We start from the raw sequence: 21423 nt of genomic DNA, 5'->3' as shown, positions 1-21423 counted from the left end.
TCTTGATTGTTATTCAAGATTATTTTCATTTTGATGCTAAAAATATGTGACTATGTTTTGTTTTTTTTGAAATTTTAGTACTTTTTAGCGTGGAACTACTCTTTAATGTTGACAAAATTCGTCTTTTAAATAAAAAAAGTAATAATTGCAAAAATTCTCTTTGTACCCTTTTCCCTCTTTCTTTTAGTACTATTGTTGTTCACTAAAATAAAAAAGCTAAATCAAATTAAATTAGAATGATAAAATGCATCTCACTAAGTTTTGACAACTTTTTTATGTTTAAAAAAAAGTTATTTTTTTATTTACAGATTTATATTTTCTATTTTTAATTAATGTTGCGAGATCATTTTAAGCTTATATAAATTTGTATGTATGTACACATAAATGAATCAAAAACTTTATAAAGTGGCTGGGGATTCAAGAGTGAGAGATGCATAACCTACCCACCATAAAAATAATTAAAAAAAAAGTTGGAAACTTTTTAAACAGTTGTTTCAATGAAGAAAAAAAATATATAAATAAAATGTTAAATATTCATTTGTTGTGGAAGGGGTTTAAGTAATTAAAAACACTTCAATAGAGTGTTTTAGCTGATTTTTGATTGCAACACATTGGTCTGTAATTTAGAGACTCTCAATAAGCAGTTCAAGAAGGGACTTGGTACTGCTACTTTTGTCAAAATCATTGTGAACTAGCGTTTTAACAATATCAATACTTTGGTACCTGTTCGTAATCCTATATTAATATTCGTATTTCTATATTTATTTAAGCTTTATCTTCAAAAAATTTGGGAATTCACAAGGACCTAAAGGGGTGTCTGGAGGATTTTTTATTTTTAAACTTGGGCTTATTTTATTACTACACGCCTTAAGGGTACGTCGACAGGATATCACCTCTCTCTAAAGCCACGGTAACCCAAATTAAATCTGGCAAATCGTATAACATATAAAAGGGAATCAGGGTTCCAGAATTGACTAGGCTTTGCTTTCTTCTACATTGACTCATATGGTAAAAATAGCATTTTATAAGCCTGAACCTTCCTCTGATCAAAAATTGATCTGCTTGGAATTACACAAACCTTATAAAATTTCTCAATTAAGTATACCAAAATGGTTGATTGAAGACGGTAAATACAAAAAGAAATTAAAAAAAGAATTGCTCGGAGGTTTTAATGACACTTTTTCATGCAACCAAGCAACTCAAATGCTCATAAAAATGATTCATTGAACGACTTAATGGTTTCTTTTGGGAAATAGGAAAGAAACAAGGATATACGCCAGTGGAGTGGATAATGTTTTCCATAATCGATCAATTTCTGCAGGCATGTATTTTGCTGATTCTCTGAATTTCTTTAGAACTGCAGAAATTGCTGATGCCGAATAGAAAGAAAAAGTTGAGTTGGAAGGGTCTGTATACAGAAGACTTAAGAATTTTTTTTAATAAAGACAGATTTTCTGCACCCGGTTTTTAAAAAATTATTCATGAAGGAAAAGTTATAACTAAACCGGTAAATGTAATAGACTACTTTCATTCCCATTTGCAAAACATTGTTGGTACAAAAACAGGACACTTTCCGAAAAAAGATGACATTTCCACTGTTCAAGGGAATTATATCTTCTCCGAAGATATTATAGCTAACTTTAAAGGAAAGTATTATATGAATGATAGAGCCTGTGGTCCAGATGGGGTCTCGGGTAAAGTCTATTCGAATTTTAGAGATGAAGTCGTTCTGTATCTTTTAAAAATTGGACGTTCTATCGAAAAGTTTGTACGATTACCCAAATCACAAACAAAAGGAAGAATTGCATTGATTCCGAAAAAAGGAGATGGGACACACTATAGCAATTGGAGACCAATTACGGTTCTCAATGAGTCATATATGATTCTCTCTGGAGTATTGGCTAAGTAAATGCAACCAATTTTCAACAGAAAAATAGGGATTGAACAAAAGGGATTTTTAAAGAAATAGGAAAATTTCCGATGTTTCACGCAATATTCCAGCCTGCAATTGACAGTGTAAAGAAGGAAGAAGTTTGGAACAATAATAGCAATAGACTTCAGCACAGCTTTCGACTCTATTTCACATATGCAAACCCGGTTTGTGCCGTGCTTTTTAGCTTTGAGGAATCTCAGCATATTATTGATTCGAATGCAGATGATGTAACTTTAACCGTAGAGGCGAATTCTGAGATACAGCTAATTGGCAGAATAAAAATCTTACTTAATTATTTTAGGAAGTTTCAAGAATAAACAGGGTTGGCTGTGAATAAAAATAAGACCTCTATTATACCTTTGGGCTCCTGGAAGCCTGAAGAGAATCTTTAAGTCAGAAGTTGTAAACTTAGAAGAATGGTGGAAATATTGGGTATAAAATGGAATAGCAGTGGTATTCATGAAGATAACTGGAACAAAATTCAGAAATCCGTGAACAAAAGAATTTCTTTTTGGAAAAGATGCAACCTTCAAGAAAGAGTCGACTTTTATAACAATTTGGTAATACCCTTAATTTTATATAAGGCTACAACAAGTACGCAACTAGCTGAAAAAACTATTTTAGAAGAAGAAAAATGGCTTAATTGTTTGTTTTATAAGAATTATATCGAAGCCATGAAAAGACCTAAATCCCATATAGGTAGTGGAGTAGCCCAACTATCTTGTATTGTTCCGAAAATTTACTCCGAAATTTATGTGGATATTACAAGAAATCCAGCAGTAGAATGGAAAAGAAGTATAACGAACCTGGAACTGTACATTTGGCTTATGATGGGGACTAATCTGACCAACAAAATTATATCTTTGTTCTCTCCAGTTTGGGGCTCAGCTCAAAGAATAATTTGGATGCTCACCCCTGAATTTAAAAATTACCCAACAATTTATATAATTCGGCAAAATATAAATAAAAAGTTCTTATTTGAAATTTAAAGGAACCCTCAATTTTAGAAGAACGGGGAATCACACAAAATATTTTAACTATAATTTAAATTCGGAAGAATTGCTCAACGTTGGTAGAATAAGATTTCTATTTTTTAATCTACAAAATATCTTTCATTACCATGCCCGTGACACGTTAAGATGGTCCCCCTAAATTTTGATGCAGCTGTGAATGGACTCTGGGAGCTGCTTAGTAAGTGTTTTGGCCTCCCTATGGGTTGGAAAAGAAAAATAGTGTCTTCTCGGAGTGGAAAAAATGATGATAAAAAGTTTACCGTGCATTTACAAATCTCCACAGATTATAATAAATATACTAAGCCCTGCATGGACTATGGAGAAATATATAATAACACACTTCATGTGTTTGTGGACTGCCCTGCCCTCTATATCCTAAAATATTTTGTATCTATAAATCTAAAAGGGCTGACGAATGGGGAAGAAAAATATGTTAAAGGTCTTGTTCTTTTTGGAATTTCAAAGAAGGAGGGTGGAACTTCTGAGGTAACAAGGGCTCTGGACTTTTCAATTCTTAATTGTAAAGCCCTCATCGCCAGCCAACTAACTAACTATCAGCCAATTCGTGAGGATAAGTTGAGATGTATCATCTTAGCAGCTTCAGCCCGCTATGTCTCTCTCACAATGAAAATTCCTAAATCAGGACGTGAGTCATGGAATTTTGCAGGGGAAGAAATCTGTTACCTTCCATCAGCTTCACAGAATCATCGAAGTATTTTAAAAAGGATTTAAAAAAATTTTAACTAATATTTATCATAATTTTTAATTTGCATGTTTACTGTTATTTTTTTTAAGGAACTGATATTTAGAATATTAGTTGAAATTCTACCCCGGAGTATTAAGTATAAATTATAATGTTTATTTATGTAATTTTTTACACAATTGCTCTGGTTTATTTATATATATGTATGTTTTATATAATATATAAACCAAAAAAGAATGTTGAAAAAACAAAAAAAACAAAAACGTATACCTCTAAGAGTGGAAAATATGCTCATTGAATAAAATCACATAATATGAATGTCTATACTTTTCTATCCTTTTTCGACAGAAAAAGTCAATAAAGGTCAATTTCACATGGACTTACAGGGGTGTCCGTTAAGGTGTCCCGTATTTTTTGAGCTATGTAAACACAAGAGTCCTTCAAATTTGCAAAATTTTACACAAAAAAAAAATGTGCATCATCTGGAGGGCTCTACCGCCCTTCAAAGATTTGTGAAAATTTACATTTTTACAGATTTATACCGTATGCCTAAAATAATACTATAATTAATCTTTAGAGTTTTTTTATGATTAAGACAAGAATTAGCACTCGTTAGAGCACAAAACCTCAGCCTATGGTAATTTTTTGTTGTGAGTTTGACCTCTCAAAATGTTATGACCTCTTACTGTGGTCTTTTATAATCTTAGTACCAAATGTGATCAAAATCGATCCGTAACCTTTATCATGTTATTTTATTTTATTATTAAAATGAAAAATACTCAAATTTTGCATCATTTGGAGGGCTCTACCGTTCTTCGAATTTTTGTAAAAAATTTAGTTTTTGATCATTAAACTGATTGCCTAAAATAATAGGAAAATGAATACTGAAAAGTATTTTATTATTAAAATCAACGATCCAAAATATAGAAAGATAAAATAAGTAAATTAGAGATTATAATCCACGACAGAACTCAGAATCTAAACTTATTTTTGTGTTCAAAATTTGACATTTCTGCTTGTAATTGCAATTTATTTTTTATAAAGCCATCTCTAAAACTAGCAATAGTTACACTTTGTGAAGCATCTGTTACCAGTTTAACACATCTTTCCAATGATTGTGTGTGATAAGAAAAATCAACAATTTATAATTTATTATTTTTGGCCATAATTAGAAGTTCCTCATTAGAAATACTTCAAAGAAACAGTGTTGCTGTAACTTAACATTCGAGCTACACAATAATATCGGTGTTGTCTCTTGGATAAAAGTTTACTCTTGGTGACTTAAATATGCTACTTTTAGTGCTTCTTTCTGTTCCCTTAGCTTTTATTATTCTTCGCAATGCCAACTCCCTAATGTGGTCCGCTCATCAAATAACATACTGACAAGTAAGTTTTCTGTGTGCGCAAAAAATAGCATTTCTTTCAATAATAGGTTTCACGACAGACCTAAGATTTTTGGTAAAAATCTAGAGCAAATAATCAGTTACCACCATTTTAACGGTCTCTCCAAATAGTTCTCTAAATATTGAATCACGCAGTTCCGTCACATCCAATGGAAATTATGCTATCTAAATTCCAATCTTGTACCTTTAATAAATTTATGATCGAAGTAAAAATGACTCTACCTGTAATATGACTTAGCGCTGTGCGTCCCAAATAATATGATCCAGGTTCTTATAAAAATGAGATGCAATCTTAAATTACTTCTTTGTGAGGGTAAAGGTACCCTATTTTCTTATTTATCTTAGTTTTGTCTTTTCGTCCATCAAAGTGCAGTCTTCTAATGACAACTCCTTCAAAAGCTTTTGAAGCTTCTACGCGAGTTTTAAATACAGCTCTGTGAAGTTTGTTTTTATCAATGGCCAGAGTTGAATTCTCGACAGAAACTAAGCCAAAGTCAGCCAAAACTGCAGAAGCAATATCAGCTGTAGATAGCGTCCATAAAATGTATCTATTACATACCTTGGCAACTGTTGGCAACGGCAAATTATTTCGATTTGCCGTTAAAGTCGATTGTGTATCTGTCCGGGAAGACACTATTTTTGGACACTTTTCCCCCCAAAAAATCAACTCTTTAAATTATACGGAAATTTTTTAGACAAAATCCTATTCTTTAGTGAAACAAACTGTTTTTGTCTCTCCCATTGACTTTTCATCCAGACTCTGACGTCGTTTAATTAATTAATACGTTTTTTTCTTATCGACACCCCCTATACACATTTTTCTCTCATTTCTTTGATCTAACAAAAAAATTCTCTCATGGATTGGAACTTTCTTAGGTTTTATACACAAACAAAATTCAAAGGAAGTAGTACATTTATAAGCAGCTACGTCAAGAAGCTTCTCGGATGACTCCAAAAAATAGTTTAGTTTGTATTAAAAATAGTCATTTCGTGTAATTTGGGATATCTTTTCAAATTAAGGTACTTTTTAAAATAGATTTTTAACAGTTGAATAACTCGTTCCATAGTTACTATTAGAATAGAGCCCTTTGTCCAAATATTTTAAATCTCTCAATGGACAATCGCATAAATACTTGAATTCGATGGATCTTTTCCATTGTAATTTAATTTCAAGTCGTTCTTGACAAACAAAATAAATTTCCTGATGTCGTTTATAGTTGGTAGCTGCCAATCATCAAGTTCTTTGTATGGCCCCACTATAAAACGAGTAGTTTCATGACGCCTCGAACTCATTACTTATCAGCCACAAAATTAACTTGCTGAAATTGTAAAACCATACTTTCATGGCATAAACATTACTCTAGCAATTATGAAACTAACTTGAGTAAACTCATGAAATCCTCTAAACAAGTTTAATCTAGATGAAGTTTTCAGGTCGAAACCTAACACTCGTGACACTGTACTTTCATAGCAGAAAAAGTAATCCAGCAATTATGAAAAATATCGTGCGAAAGTTCATAAAAATCCTATATATAAGTTTAATCTTGGGGGAATTTCAAAGTCAAAACTAGTAAAATTCAAAATTTCTAGGAACGTGGTGTTACCTAAATATAAATTGGTAGTGTATCTCATACATATAAACATTATAAATGATATTTTTATCTTGTTTAATAACAATAAATAAGAACTATTTTACTAAATTTCAAGTTTAAATTTTAAGTTTTTGTCGTGGACTTTAATCCGCACTTTGCTTATACCATTTTTTCTATATTTTGGATCATTGATTTTAATAATAAAATAACTGTCAAAATTCATTTTACTATTATTTTCGACATACGGCTTAAATCTGTGAAGACACAAATTTTTACAAAACTTTGAAGGGAATGGGGAACAATTTTTTTTTTTGCTATTTTTGTAATCTTTGTAAAATTATGCAAATTTTGATACCTCTTGTGTATGCATATTTAAAAAAAGACATTAACGGGACACCCTAGTGCCCGCAGGAGTTCTTTAAGGGTAGGTCGACGTACGTCGAACCTGTCTTTAAAACCACGGAAACCCCAATTAAATTCGTAACCCGTGTATCATATACCCCTAAGACTGATATAATTGTTCATTTAATAAAATCCCACATGCTACAACCAGGGCTTTGGACCTGGACTCGTGGACTTGTGGATTTGCTATGGTTTCTTAGGACTTGGACCCCCCTAAATTTTAAGCAAGTCCTTCTTTCTTTTTTTGATATTATTGATAAAAAAATATTTCATGATAAATTGATAAGAGTTTATTATTAAGGATCCCGAGAGTATTCTACCGAAATTCTGTTTTTATTTACAATTTATTTATGTTTGGAAACTTAGGGTAGTTACACGGGTGTCCATTTAATCTTTCATTTTTTATTTTCGCATAAATTACCTATGTATGCCACTGAAAGTATATGATTCAAATTGAATTTTTGAATTTTTTGAAGTTCAAGTCGTACTTGGTCTTGAAGTTCATGTAGGATTCGGGAGTCGGTCTTAAACTTCAAGTCAGACTCGGGAATCGGTCTTGAAGTTCATGTCAGAATCGGACTCGATTTGAAATTTAAGCAAGTCCACATGCCTGGTTACAATAAGAATTTGTATATTTTTCGATACTCATCAAAAAATTAAAAAAACTACAAAAATTATCGCACTTGTTTAAAGTCATATTTTGTACAACTATAACTCTACTTATGAACACAGATATTTATTAAATTGTTGACTTCTATTACAATTATTTCTTTTAATTAATATATTAGAACAGCTAATTCATTAGTTTCATCTATTAAAATGTGGTCAATTATAATCTATTTTCGTTTAATTGACGTTATATATGCAGAATCAAAATATTGAATTAGTCTCTTTAATCAAATTATAATAGACTCTATCTATTAGTATAGACATTGTTTGTACAGAATTTAATTATTTTTGAGCACTAATTTTTTTTATCTTTATTCATATGATATATGTAGATTTATATACAAAACATAAAATATTATGATATGAAATTTCAAAGAATAATTGAGTTGTATTAACATAAATAAGCATTTTAAATTAGAATTAGTACTCCTAGCTAAAATCTACACCTAAAAACAGTTCAACGTTTTGACATTGAAAAAATCATAAAAAACAATCACACACTAAATAATATAAATACTATTGACATTGAATGGAGATAATTTAATTATTCATGAGCAATACTTTTATTGAGTAGACTGCATGACTTTTTCATGTGATTAAAAAAAATTATGTATTCATATTGAGTTTGTGACTTTACAAAATCCACTAATGAGACTTATCTGCACAGATAAAGAAAACACAAATGATAAATACACCATAAATGGATAGGAAAATCCATTCTTGTATTTTTCTGTACCATTTACGGGGTACTCAACATTTGTTCTTTTTTCAACCCTTTCTTTCCCAAATTAATTTGTGATTGAAAAAAAATAAAAAATTAACAACTAAATCTTATTGGAAAGGAATCATACAACACATATATCCACATTTCAAAATTAAGTTTTGAGTTTAAATCACAAAACGAGAATGACTCCATAAGATAGCATCATTGGGAACATATCAAAGGAAATGGTAGTGATGCCATATGGCATAATTGGCAAGATGCTAGCTATGCCATAATTGAAAGGCAAAATAAAACAATATTTTTCTTTAGTTCCAAATAATATAGTACAAATGATAAAAATGTAAAACAGTAAGTTCTTTTAATTCCCTTTCTACAATGCGTTCGTTATATGTATTGATCTACCATATACATATGGAAAGATTATTTTTAGAGACTTTTTTGTGTACAGTAGCCAAGAATCGACTCTTACTGTATACACAAAATGATACAATATTCTGAGAGATAATCTTTTCACACATATTTTTATTCTGTAGAGTGCCACACGCATTTCATTTAGGTCAACACCACCCAAGTTCATGCTGCATTCTTTCACGATTGCAGGGATAGGAACATCACTTTGCTTTTTTCAGCTACTGACCCTCGTTTCACAGTACATACTGAATTCTTACCCTCATAAACAGATGCCACATTTACAGGCTTATTTTCATACCATTTGACGACGGTATGTTGTTTTTTGTTTCGGTTTGAACACCACAGCTTCCTCTACCATCATTCTTTAGCATAGCATCACTTTTCAAACTACAGTCAGGTAATCTATTACTTCTTACTGTCCCTGTACCATAAATTGTAATCTCCTTGAGAGCAATGAGTAGACTATGAGATTTGAAACAATTATTATCAGTGTAAAGCGTGAAGTTTTAATTCTTTGGAAGTTTACTAACCAGCCTTATGATAATATCTCCACTTATCCCCAACTGCGTACTAAGAAACCTTGTCATTCCTTTTCTTACATATCATATCAAAGTCATACAGGATGTCTCTTATACAACATCTAGCAAAAACATTCAACTTATGAGGTTTTTTCACATGTTTTGCTTCAATGAGTTACATTCTTAGAAGGATATCATAATTTCGTCCACTGAATTGCATTCTTCTGGTTCAATTTTACCAAAGTTATTGTTCAGAGAGTCAATGAATGGTTTAACTTTGAAATGTTTATCATACATGTAATCTTCTCTGGGTCTTATATTGTCATTATTGTTTAGATGAAGAAAACTTATCAGTTGTTCAAATCTATTACGTGGCAAAATTACAAGGAATCAGTGATGAAAGCAAATTTATAAAGATTCATAACTAGTTTTAAAAGAATTCCCATAACTAATGTACAAATAGGATTTGACTAAAAATCATTTTAACATCCCATTGATGCCACATGGAGTCATGCTACTTTAAAAAATTTAGACCCTATATTATTGATATTTTAGCAAACTTGAAAATTCTAGTATCATCTATATGATTACATTCAATTATAATTAATAAATATATCAATATTATGTATACCTTGTAAGTTGTCTGCGGTTGTAAGCAGAGCAGTGTCAACAAACTCCCTCAAAAACACTTCCTTTTCAACTGATCAGCTGTGAAAGAAGCAATGCACACACTTAACAACAAAACTGATGCAAAATATTAATATTACAATTTCATCTACCTATGGGAATTCTAGCTAGACCCATCGGAATATTAAATACGCCAAAAATCGAATAGGAAGTTGATGATGCCATATGGCATCATTGGGAAGGAAAGGGTTAGTTAAGTATTTTAAGTATCTCTGTTTGTGGACATCCTTTTCGGGAAAAAATAAATCTTCATTTTATTATAATAACAATATGATCTTAGGGTTTCAACAAGATATAACTGGGTAATCATTTAGTAAAAGCATTAAATTTTTATTTTTGATAAAAATTTGTATAAAATATTCATTATTTATGCAAATTGTTAAAAACCAAGTTATAACCCAAAAGTGTTTAATGCAGCTGCGTTTGTTTTATAAATATTAATTTCTGTCCTGACATTGAAAAGGAGAAAAAAATCATGGATTCACAAGCAAAAACAAAGGCACGACTTTTAAGCAAAACAGTTGATTAAATTCAACAAGCCTTAATTAATAGTCATTAAATAACAAGTTAATTATATACAGTTCATTTTGTAGATGAATAAGTATATAATCATATAAAATATTTTAGGAGCATACTGAAAAGTATTGGCTTTAAAATGTAGATTAAAAGGAATAAGAAGCAATTTTATAAATATCAGGGTGTATCACATCCCAGGTCACTAAACTACTTATAAAGAGAAAAAACTCCGTTTTCACCAATATATATATATATATTTCTTATTCATTTATTTAAATAATATTAATATTCTATGAGAGACCTAAAAAAATCTGCATTTTACAAAAAATACTTCTCAATATCCTATAGGTTTGAAAGGGATAATATGGAGCTTAAAATAAATCCTGTCTCACATGACATCCAGGCTACTGTAGTTCGTGATAATAGTCCTCGTGAAAGTTCCAGTACTTTAGAAACATATTTTACAGGGATAGGATTCACTTCCACTAATATAATAGTAAATCACCTTAGTTAATTATTAATTTATTTTAGTAAAACTTTAATTACACTGTCAACAGCAAAAATAGAACAAAAAAAGTTTGTGCTAAATTAATAGTGTTTGATCCCTTAATTACAAATATGACCTTATTTTTTCTCTCAAAACCTCTTGGTCTTCAGAAAATCCCATATATTTTATTTTTATTTTTAAGGTTCAGAGCTGAAAAAAGCCATACATTTTTTGTTATTTTTGTCTATTTTTAAGGTTCCAAGCTGTTTACGTCCTTGGTTGTTGATGATAGTGATAAACTATACAAATATATTTTAAAGCCAAATGTTAAAAAAATCTAAAACCATTTTTAAAATGTCTGCATCATACTTATAACTCGAGTTATCTTTGTTTGAAGTGAAAAATAGGAGCTTTTTACTCAGAGGCTCATAGCTCTAACATACATTTTTGAACTTAAATTCAAAAAGTTTCAAAGTATCTCATTGGATAGCTGAAAGTCTGCACTTTAATTTTTAAAAAAAGAGCCTTCAAAAACGCTCTATATCGTTGTGAATTTTGAGAAAAGGCCACGACAATATTTCAATGATAAAACTCATTTTTTAATTGATTTCATAATAAAAGTCCATAAATATTCGAATGCCCAATCTAGAAGAGAGAGAAAGAAAGAGTAAAAAGAGATAAAACAAAAAGAAAAAGGAATTACTCCGAGGACTTTCTTGAATGTCCGTTTTTGTAATCCCTCACTCACTCACTACGGGTATGCAACGAGTCATCTTGTATCCATGGAGCTTAAAATAATTTATTTATACAGTTTGAGACATGAGGCTTAATGTTATAACAAATTTTATAACATATCTTTTCTTTTCTCTCTCTTTGTTTCCCGAGGGCTTCAAACAGCTTGTAACCTTAAAAAAAAGCAAAAAAATAGTAAAAATGTATGGCCTTTTTCTAAAGGCCACGAGGCTTCGAGAGAGAAAATAAGACCATATTTGGAATTAAAGGATCAAACTCTATTAGATTGAATATATTTTGTTCTTTTGCATAAAGAAAAGTGAGATTTTGTTGGATAGTGTTATCTTTAAAAGACGTGAATATTTTGCAATTATTCTTCATTTAAGTTTAGCTAAAGTTATAATTAGGCTAATTTAATTTTATAAAAGATTGGTTTATAAGGGTGTCACTTGTAGTTAGTTATGATGACGTCATTTATCAAAGAATGTTTTTAGGGTCAAAAATTAGTACGGACTGATAATCCCATGGACTATGTAATAACTATCTAAAAGGCAAAGAACATCTATTTATCTACGTTGTAAGTCTTTAAAGTTTCGAAAAATTAAACATACATGTGTCATCTGTATAATTCAAATATATTGTGTATATTTCAAGAAATACTTTTAACAAATTCATCGGCTTAAAAGTTTTCGGTATTCGTCGTGATGGTTAAAATGAAATACAAAATTGAATTGATTATAATTAGATTGTAAAAATTTGAAATACGACAAGGAAATAATTGAATATTTACATGAAAATAAATTCATGGATTAATGCTTTTCATACTGTTATTTATTAGTATAGGCTTAATCTATTTATTTTTGAATGTATGAAGCCTTACATGGCTGAATATATGTATGCGTGAATAAATTGATTTTTACGTAGAGGTTATTTGAACTGTATATGTATGATATTACCATACCATTTTGAACAGTAAGGCACCTTTAATTTCTAAATATTTCAAAATGGAACAAGTTTACCAAGGAAAACATTGATAGAATTGAATTTGATCATTCAAATTTCAAGTCTGTAATTAATTTTTGCTTATTAGATCAGATCTGATTTCTTTTAAAAAATGTTTTTTTTTTGCATGATTGACTTAATATATTCTTTTTGTAATAATGTCTTTTAAAAAAAAAGAGTTCTACTCTTTTTATTTCCAATGTCCAACATAGCAGGGGGAAAAAAAGTAAGTAAACATTTTTTTAAGACTGTGTGATCGTTGTTTCTTTAACCAGCTTTTAGACACATGGGTATTTTGAGTTGCTATACCGAGTGGTCCATTAAAGTCTAAACAATTTGAATTTTAAACTTCAACTAGATTTAATTTATTAGTCAACAATAGAATTTCAAACAAATGAATGCTGTAAATGGATGAGTGTTTGATTTCTCTTAATCATTAATGTAGCCAACCCCTAACGGCAATTATGGCTTCCAGGCGGTGGTAGTGGTGGAAGGCATGGCACCCACTACCGATGTAGTCCTTTGTCATAGCGTCCCAGTGCCGTCTGAAAGTCACTTTGAGTTCCTCCATGTGTGGATGACGGACACTGAAGGCCTTCCCCTTGACTTGTACCCAAAAATTGTAGGCAAAGGGGTTTGCATCAGACTGTATGGGGTTGGAGCAAAATTCTCAGAAGAAGTTCAATAAAACTCAAAAGAGTCTTGCAACGGAAAATATGAATGGCCTGGGTTGTTTTTATTTAACTACTCTGGGTCCAGTATGGCCTTTTTGACTGAGCCCTTCTCCCTCTCCAACAATTTGGGCTAGTTGACAGCGTAGACGGTAGTCCTGGAGACGCCCAGCTGCTTGGAGTACTCAAATGGAAAATAGTCGATCTCGTTCAAGTTTCATTTTGTCGAATTGTATGTAAGCTAGAAAGCTAAGATTTGTGTTATTTTGCAACTAATTGTTTTGGTTTAATATATCAAAATGTGAATTAATTTCAATCACTATAAGATATATTTTTGTATACTAAAAAGACACTACGTTTTGATTTTTCAGAGTCTTTGTTGAATAGGCTTTCTGCAAACACTTTCAACGAGAGTCCACAATAGTATGTATTGTATGTATTTGTACATATGTTATTATATTCATACATTTGAATTGATGTTTGTATTGCTCTTCTAGAATAATGACTTTTTGTTTGTGAAAATATATCCACAAAAGGATGCAATTATCATATCAAGTTACAGACAAATTGGTTTTTTTCTCTCTCAATCTGTCTCTATGTACGTATGGAATTAAGTACAACTTTTCTCTTCTTGTCAATGCATAATATCGTTACATTTTTTACCACACAACCTTTATTCCAAAAAGAGTGAGAAAAAAAGGCCAAAAATCAATCGGTGGTAGGACAATAGCTCTTTCGAAATATGGAATTATTCAGAGTTTAACAAGGGCTAATCCTTTTTCAACCAATCAACTTTCAGAATTCAGATTAGTAGAAAAGAAAAAAAACATACACAGCTGACAATAAAATATAGTGTATATTTTTGTGACACACATTTACACAATGAAAGAAATAAGTATTTGATCCCTTATTGATTTTATAAGTTTGTTCACTGATAAATATTTTCTATTGCTTTGAGCTCTGTAGACTACATGGGCAGTCTATCTTAATGTCCTTCTTCTTGATCACTCCTTTATTTTCTTTGACCTATGTTTTGCGCCGTTGTTATGTTAGAAGACCTATCCACAATCTATTTTTGGTTTCTTATCCTAAATGAAAGATGTTATCAGCTAAGATTTTCCAGTAATTGTCTCTATTCATCCTCTCTTCGGTGTAGTGAAGTTGCCTTTTTTCCTTATGAGGGAAGCACCTCCAAAAATAATATTTCCCCACCCCATGCTTGACAGTGGGAAGGTTAATAGAAATACAAGGTTCGACCATCATGCAATCGGGCTTGCTAGAATTTTCGGTCTGATGTATTGTAGCGACTGCTGGGCAAGACAGGCAGATTTTGACAAAACACGCAACCACTTATAGTCGATGACGTCTCTATTGCTAGATCGTACCAACTGCTGGGCAAGAAAAACAGACTTTGACAAAACATGCAGCCACTATGATCTCAATATTAAAAGCGTGGTGGACGTCACAAAATTAAGTCGTACACACGTTATGGTATAAACATATATTTCTATTAACCTTTGACAGTGGAAATTGAGTTCTTTTGGTTATTCTTTAAAGCATAATTTTTCTTCTTTCAAACAATTTTATTTGTTCATATAATGTACTCGCTGTTAATAATAAACCTACCACTAAAATTATAGACCGTTATTTTTTTGTCAGTGGACAAATACAAAAAATCGAGAAATAATAAAATACTTAGTTCCTCTTATCGACGTCTAGAGGGAATGAAAAAATCAAAAAAATATCGGAGGAAACTGCCGGAAATAAATATTTCATTTATAGATACGTACAAAGCTATAAATGAAGTATTGAAACAATGAGTAGAAAAGCGAAAATGATCACATTTGGTGGGAAAAAATTAGCTTATTCTCGTTTATGACTCACATTTTATTCAATCCTAAAGAGGGACATTTTTAATATTCCCTAAAAATTAATGATATCGTAAAAGATAATAGTGTTTTTTTTGTTTTGTCATAAATATTTAATTATAAAACAATCTAAATGATTTTGGCTTTCACAAAATTGAAATCAAATTAATTTTGCTTCTAGGCGAAGTACTCTAAAAGTCTAGAGTTTTTTAAAATGAAAAATTAATAATTATTTGTTTTTTAAAAAAACTCTTTTTTCTCTTAAAAAGTTAAAAACCAAGACATTATTTATTTCAAACATAATCAATGTTAAAGCACCCTTGTGTAAGAAGATTAAAAATTACCCTACATACCCTAAATACAAAAGTTATGTTTATAAAATAGCTAATTGTTGTTGTATGTCTTTTTTTGCCTTAAAAGTATCTAACTAAGCAACCTTTGAGTGGTGGATGAAGGCCGGTATAAAGTAAAATTACGTTCCACTTCACAGACAAGGCCTATTCAGTTTTTGTGGGGTTTTTTTTGTTTTAAAGAAAACAATCCATGAAGATGATGTTTTTCCTAGGTTTTTGTAAAATCAACTGTATTTTCTTGGTAAATGATACAACAATATGCTGTGCACTTCTGTCATACTAACCCCGGTAGTATAATATCATCGTGACACGTTATTGACAATGGGTACTTGAGGCAGATTTTTATATTTAATAGTATATATATAGCATTTAAAATATAATCCTTTCATATTTATATGTAATATACTTATGTTTTCAAATATATTAATTAAATGTTCAAAATTTGTATTTTTTTGGATGATATTTTTGGCACGGTGAAGAGGTACAAACTTTGAAAAACACTAGTTCAGAGCAATCAAATTTTTTGAACATTATAAACGGTAGTTTGATGAAACATATTTTTTTTTAAATTTATATTTAATACCAATGTAATTGCATACTTAAACAAGAAAATGAACAAAAATAAATTAAATAGAAATAAATTAAAATTAAAGGTGGTTTTACTTCCTCGTTGAGATGATTTTCTTACTTTGAGCTTTTTATGCCATGCCCTACTGGTAAATTCAAAAGCAATGTAATTTTGATGGGCCTATTAAAATGCATTTCTTCATCAAGGTAGTTTATTGACAACAACTAAAACATAAGACGTCTCTTCATTATGTCTAAGGGCTTTATTCTTCCATTCAATATACAAACTATAATACTTTTTTTAATTTGGCTAAAATATTTCTTTTGATATCTAACCCTTCTCCATCCTTTGGTGCTTCCAAAAAGAAAAGCCCACGACTTTGATGAAACATCTTTCTCAACTATATTACGTTCATTTTTCAAAAAGTTTATACTTATTGCAATTTTTTGGTAACTAATACTAAAGCAAACATTATTTTAATATGTATTTCATTACCAATGCTGCTCTCAAGAGACGTTTGAAACTAAATAACTATTGACTTTGCAACAATGTTTGACTTTTTTTTTCATCATAACCATAAATTAAAAAGTTATAATAACATTCCTACAATTTCTATTTCACAATAAGTTTAATAATGTTCAAATGTCTATTCGAATTGTTATTAAACTTTTTTTTTCTCCAAAAATTTTGGTTGGAAAAAATCCAAAAATAAAATTTCTGGCATATTAGTCAATGTTTGGGAGTTGCTCATGGCTTTTAAATTTTACAAGTTTATTTGGAAAAAGAGTTCCTAACATTATGTATTTTAAATTTTATAATAAAATAAACAAGAAAGAGGATTTTTATCTTTATTTTTATTGAATGTCCCATTTTCAGTAAACATTTGATATTAAAGTTCTATAAAAAACCAAAAATTTTAATTGTGAAATCAATGATCAAATAAAAAAAATGTTAACATAAGATGTAAATTTTATGTAAACTGTCGCTTTCAAAAAGTTTACATCTTAATATAACAATCCCACTATTCATGATACTACAATACCATATTTTAATTTTTTTAAATAAAATAATCAATTTAGACAAAAATAATATACTTTTTTTTTGAAAGATTCATTTTTATCTATATAGTTATTTTTTTATAAATTGCTATATTTTGATCTGCAATATCAAACTTTATATTTCTTTATTCTATATGGTATTAAAATAATTTACGTTCGTTCCGCTTTGAAAAAAAATTGACAAAACTTCAAAAATAGAGACAGATACAGACTTTAGATATTAAAAAAAAGTTGTATAGAATTCTAAGTACCATAACGTAATGCTATATTTTATTCTAATTTGACCAGATTCCTGGGCTCTGGATGGTAAGTTTTTTTAATGCAAATAAGTTGATTTTTTTTAATAAAACGAGATCCATTCCTCGTGTTTCAAAGATTTTTTAAGGTATGGTCTACAAATTCGAAAAATATGCATAAAAAAAATGAGAATCCAAAAAAAAAAAGGATTGTTCTAGCGGAAAAAGGTATAATGTGTATTAAATATGAATTTGATAAGGTAATTCGGTAAATGAAGAAAGAAGAGCCGGTTAAAAATGACAATGACAATAAATAAATCACAAGATCAAGCATTTGAAAAAAAAAAACCTACCAAAACCAAAGATTGACATTTCTAAGCATAGTTTCTATTACAGATTTATTATTCTTTGGAAATAAATAACTTTTTGCTTTCGCCATGGAAGTGAGGCTGACCACAAGCAATTTTCAGTCAATTCCTTTTTTGTGTAACACTTTTTCTTTCCTCTGCACTTTAACGTTTTTTATGTTTTTGTCTTTTATATTTTAATATTTGTATTATAAATGCATCGCTATTTTTAAGAAAGTTAATTTTTATATTCTATAAAATAAGTTGACCTTTATTGGCTTTGTTTATCGCTACTGGTCGAAATAAATAAATATATATACCGAAATCACTATTTTCACATGGTCAGTATGATATATGTATGTTGGCATTTTAAGAGTGTGAAAAGGAGGTGCAAGTTTGACTATATTAACATCAAATGGACGGAAAACAACTAAAAAATGGTATACATGGAGGTTTTACAATGTTAATTTACCGATAATATATTTATAGTTTATAGTAGATCGGTTTACTTTAGAATTTTAACATAAACAAACTAAAAAGATTATTTATTTATTTATTTTTCATTAGCTATCTTTAAGATAGCGTGTTCAATCTAGTTTTTTATTAAAATAAATAATTTTTGGACTTTTTTGTATGTATACAAACTCACCTGTCAAGAATAAGAAGCCATCAGGACGATTTGTCTTGAAATATAAAGATATATCATCTGTATCGGATAAAATAGGTTGACCAGCAAGTTTTTGTAAATCGTAGGATAGATATTCTTTTCCATTCAGTGATACTTCCACAGGCTCATGACCTAAAAACATAATTAAATTTGTAAATCAATGATTGACGAATATCAAAAGACAAAAACAAAGGTTATGAGTTAGCAAAAAAATTTTAAATAATGAAGTGTTTTATTTAAGCATTCATTATTTCCGCAAATAATATGTATGTCAATAAATTAAATTATCTTTGACATTAGATACATATATATATAAATATGTATTTATTTATCATAGCAATATATTAGTAATAAATGTATTTAAAAAAAAAATTAGTTTAGCAATTACCTAATATATTTCAATACTATTTTTTGAAGGTAAATAATTATTTATCTTCCAACTTCTATGGATATATTCATCAATTCTAATGAAATCAACAAATGATTATACTTTCAGATTTATATAGTTAATGTTAGAATTTATGTTTCTACATAAAACCAATGACTTAACTAAACTATTAGTTGTATTAATAAATGAATAAACTATGAAACTAAGCTACGATTTTTGTAACTAACTAATTAGTGGAGTAAAATTTGAAGATTGAAGGTACTTGTTATCTAATGTGAGAGAATTAGTAGGGTAAAATATTCTTTCGTTATAAGAGTGGTTATTTTAATAATTTATGCGGTTTAAACTAGACGTTTACTGATTCATCAGAATTTGGAAAAATTGGCTCAAAATTGCCAATTTTACCTATATCTGTGCTTACTAATTTACATACAACCAAACAAAAAAAAGTCCAATTGTATTATTTCAAATGATCAACCAATAAAAAGAAGTGAAAATCATAGTATAGACTAAGCTAGGCTAGAGAATTGGGGCTTCTACCTTTAAGGGCTCGTATAAAAATTTTTCGCTCCATCCATTGAAAATGAAATTATATTCAGTAGAGCAGGTAATATATATAAACAATCAGGAATACATTGAAAGCTGAGAAGGGATAGGACATAACTTTTTTCATAATTATTTCCAAATTATCTACTATTCATTACAACCATCACATGGATTTTTTTCGAAAAAAATGGTCATTTTTAGCCTTTTTTTGACTCTAATTACTGGAAAAAAGCTTCAAATTGCGTTATTTCTTTGCTCCTTCATATAAAAAAACCGAGGTTTTGTACTTTTGAAGATAATAATATAGAAAGTTCTTAACAATAAATAGTCACGTATTTTCTTGTCAAGTCCTAATTAATAAATACTTCAAAAATTTTATATTTTTTTATGTAATTCCTTTATACATAATAATTATCTTTTATAAAGAAGCTATCATAATTGGCTGAAATTTTGGTATCGGTGCATCTCTAGTTTAAATTGTTGAATAAAACTATTGGTTTTGGCTTAGAAATAAATCCTAACAATACAATTTATGAGAATGAATATAACACGTGAATTGATTTAAAATCATAAGATTTCCTTAAATTCATCAGTATATCCCTACTAAAAACCATTAAATGAAAAAATTAAAACTCTCATTTCTCCCAAGTCGAGTCATTCGAGTTATCACTCGAATCTCTTTTTATAAAATTAAGATATTGATTTTATCTTGTTCTGATAAAATTTTTATAAAAACAGAGGGTAGGATGTTTGAGCTAGTTATGTTAAAAAAATATGGTCCATGTCAGCCATACTTTTTAAAGACAGAATAAAAAAATTGTTGACAGTATTTTGTTGCATCACTCAATTACTATCAAATGATGTATTATATTCATTCCTCAGATGAGTGGTTACTACCTACAATTCAAAACGTAAGGCTCGGTCTGTAAGACGATTTTTGATCAAATTTATCATGGGAAAGAACCAAGAGCTCACGGTTGAATTAAGTTAGGGATCTGAAATTTCCTTTTTGAGTTTCCAAGTAATAGTTAATTTGATAGCCTGAATTTTATCTATATCGGATCTTAATCTTAACATCCGATAAATTGTTAAATCACCCATGCATTTATATATATTAGAACTGCAGCAATAAGCAATTAGGCTGATTACCAAATTGATCAGCCGATTATTTATTAGTTCTCTTCTAAATACAGTTAAAATAATCTTATTAAATAATAGAAATGTCTATAAAATTGTTGGTATAATATAATAATATCGACTTGCACAGTGCCTCACTTCTCAGATAATGAGCCAATTTTTATACTAGATCACTAGAGAAAAACAAATCATATTAGATAAAGTAATAGACAAAAGGAAGTTATTTGATAGTCCATCCCAATTAATCCGTTACTTTTCATTTACATACAGAAACTTATTTTTAATGCTTTTTTAATATCTTAATATATAATGTTAATAAATTGTCATTAATGAAAACCACTGAAAAAATAATTCTAATACCGTTTGTAATATTATATATAAACATACATCATCGACTCATTCATTTAATCCAAGTTCAAGTTATATTTATAATATACCTGTGTAGCCAGTACAATTTAGAATCAAACTTTTTTTAACTATGTATTTGCCAAAATCTCAGTGATCGATTCTAAAAAAAACTTTATGTAAATAAGCTGAATACATTTATTTTGAATATTACTTTCGTTCTGTTGTATGTATCTTTATTACTAGGGGTGTATCAATACCACCATTTTGAAGTCTCGTTTGTTCTATTGATAATGTCGTAATAAATTAAACTTTGGAAGAACAGGAATTATGAACACGGTATTCTCTCCTCCTCAAACAAGGCACATTTTAATTACAGAGCCTTTTTCTTTTGACATGGTGACATCTTGAGGTTTAAATATTATAAATGCAAGTCCGTAAAATTTT

General features: G+C 29.4%; 1 protein-coding gene across 4 annotated transcripts in view; it reads right to left on the bottom strand.

Moving 5' to 3' along the window:
• Window positions 1–21423, bottom strand: part of LOC121113874 (neurexin 1) — a 312301-nt gene that overhangs the window by 74489 nt on the left and 216389 nt on the right. For all 4 annotated transcript variants that reach the window (XM_071886617.1, XM_071886619.1, XM_071886618.1 and 1 more), the window contains exon 3: window positions 18543–18692. In XM_071886617.1, coding sequence (XP_071742718.1) covers window positions 18543–18692 — 150 coding nt within the window. The remainder of the gene's footprint in view (window positions 1–18542; window positions 18693–21423) is intronic.

This window comes from Lepeophtheirus salmonis, chromosome 2, assembly GCF_016086655.4.
Source record: "Lepeophtheirus salmonis chromosome 2, UVic_Lsal_1.4, whole genome shotgun sequence".
Classification (NCBI taxonomy): Eukaryota; Metazoa; Arthropoda; class Copepoda; order Siphonostomatoida; family Caligidae; genus Lepeophtheirus; species Lepeophtheirus salmonis.
Note: the sequence above shows the minus strand (reverse complement) of the source record. Positions and strands in the feature narration are given on the sequence as shown.